The sequence below is a fragment of the Silurus aristotelis genome (assembly GCF_946808225.1).
Source record: "Silurus aristotelis genome assembly, chromosome: 21".
Taxonomy (NCBI): Eukaryota; Metazoa; Chordata; class Actinopteri; order Siluriformes; family Siluridae; genus Silurus; species Silurus aristotelis.
The window spans coordinates 13,193,257-13,194,899 of record NC_139594.1 but is presented as its reverse complement, the minus strand read 5'-3'; the positions used below and the strand labels follow the sequence as shown (position 1 = coordinate 13,194,899).

Sequence of the window (1,643 nt, the reverse complement as noted above, 5' to 3'; positions counted from 1 at the left end):
ACGACATTAAGCAAGTCGTGTCCCAATACCTCAACAGATTGTAAGGGAGCTGGAGCTGGTGATCATTCCAGGACTCGGGTTATCTTCTGAGCTGCATTCCACGAGCTCCTGGGGGAACAATAACACGGAGACACGAGGTGGTCCCAAATAATAGAGGCTAATTTAGGAAAGGATTTAAACGCGCGTGTGTGTGTATGAGGTGCAGAAGATAGCAGGCAGATGATCCATACAGTAGATATGGTATATGAACCGGGGAGCGCGCGCATCCCTGCGCGTCACAAGGCGCTCAACGCGCGCCGGCTGAAAAGAAAAAAAAAGAAAAAGAACGAAAGAGATAAAGAGAAAAGGAAAAAAAAACCCTTACCGTTACCGTGAACCGAGGCGGTGATCAGCACGATGTACAAGAAGAGAAGCCGGTTGCAGGGCTGCGAGGGTAACGCCGCCTTCATTAGCGCGAAAAGCCGTATTCTCACCGAGCTCCCTGCGCATTCGCACGCAGTCCGCACGAGTCCTGCTTTATCCGATTCCAAACTCGCGCCCATGGCAAAGGATTTGTTGCTTAGCGTTGCTGCTTCTTCTGCTTCTTCTTCTTTTTTTCCTCTGCGTTTCGGCGGCGGCGCGTCACTATTTTATCACACGCTTTCCACGGGAAGATCCGCTGCGCGTCGGCGCTGAGAAAAATCCCCACGCGTCGGCAGCGGACTCGCGCAGGCGGACTGAACCATCTCGCGTAAGACTGCGGGGTTCGCGGATGCTGCGGGAGGATTTCACTGCGAAACGGGGGAAGGGGGGGAGACGCGAGATTTTAGGATCTCCGAGAAGATTTGTGCACAGTCCAGACAAACGCTCCACTCCACGCAGTACTGAAGAAACCGACACGCATCCCGGTTTACGTCGCCTCTGCTGCAGGCTGCTGTAACCCGCTCCACGCGCTGCCTCTCCTCCGTCTCACCGTCTGCTCGTTTCGCTTCCAATTAATTAGCGGAGCTCTGCGTTTCAGCCCTCTATCCGCATGAATCATAGGAGACACACACACACTCACGCACACACAAACCACCTCCGCTCAAAAGTTTGCAGCCTCCGTTAGTGTCTGAATCTTTGGGAGGTGTGGACGTGGTCGATAAGGTTTTCCCTGAGCCGCAGCTCCTGCAGGCGCACTGCATTAGTAGTCTCTCAACGACGCCGAAAGTCCGACTGCAGAGAGCGCATCTCTCTCTCTCTCTCTCTCTCTCTCTCTTTCTCTCTCTCTCTCTCTCTCTCTCTCTCTTTCTCTCTCTATTCTCACACACACACACGCACAGAGAACCTGGCACTGTTTCTCTGTCCACAGTCTGTTGCTTTAAAGATTTCACAGGATATAGTAAGCAATAATAAGAAGAATTATTATTCTATTAAAAAAGAAGTTAGATTGTAGATAAAGAGGAAAAATACAATCTACATCATCTTCATCACCATCATCATAATCATCATTATTCTCACTATCATCCTATTCTAGCCATAAATGTAGGTGTCCCTGAGTGTGTGTCAGTGAATGCATGTCAAATTGATCAGTATGACAGAGCTCAATGCCAGCAGTCTGTTCCTCCAAAATATAAAATACAAAGTTTGCAAAGTTTAAGGGGATCATCTGCCTGTAATAAGTG

General features: G+C 49.6%; 1 protein-coding gene across 3 annotated transcripts in view; it reads right to left on the bottom strand.

Annotated features, from left to right (window-relative positions):
• Positions 1-1,417, bottom strand: part of csmd2 (CUB and Sushi multiple domains 2) — a 364,389-nt gene extending 362,972 nt beyond the window's left edge. For 2 of the 3 annotated variants that reach the window (XM_083523463.1, XM_083523464.1), the window contains exon 1: positions 365-1,417. In XM_083523463.1, the coding sequence (XP_083379589.1) occupies positions 365-542 (178 nt within the window). In that variant the 5' untranslated portion in view covers positions 543-1,417. The remainder of the gene's footprint in view (positions 1-364) is intronic. The other variant, XM_083523465.1, reaches the window with a different exon arrangement.
• Positions 1,418-1,643: the final 226 nt, after the last annotated feature.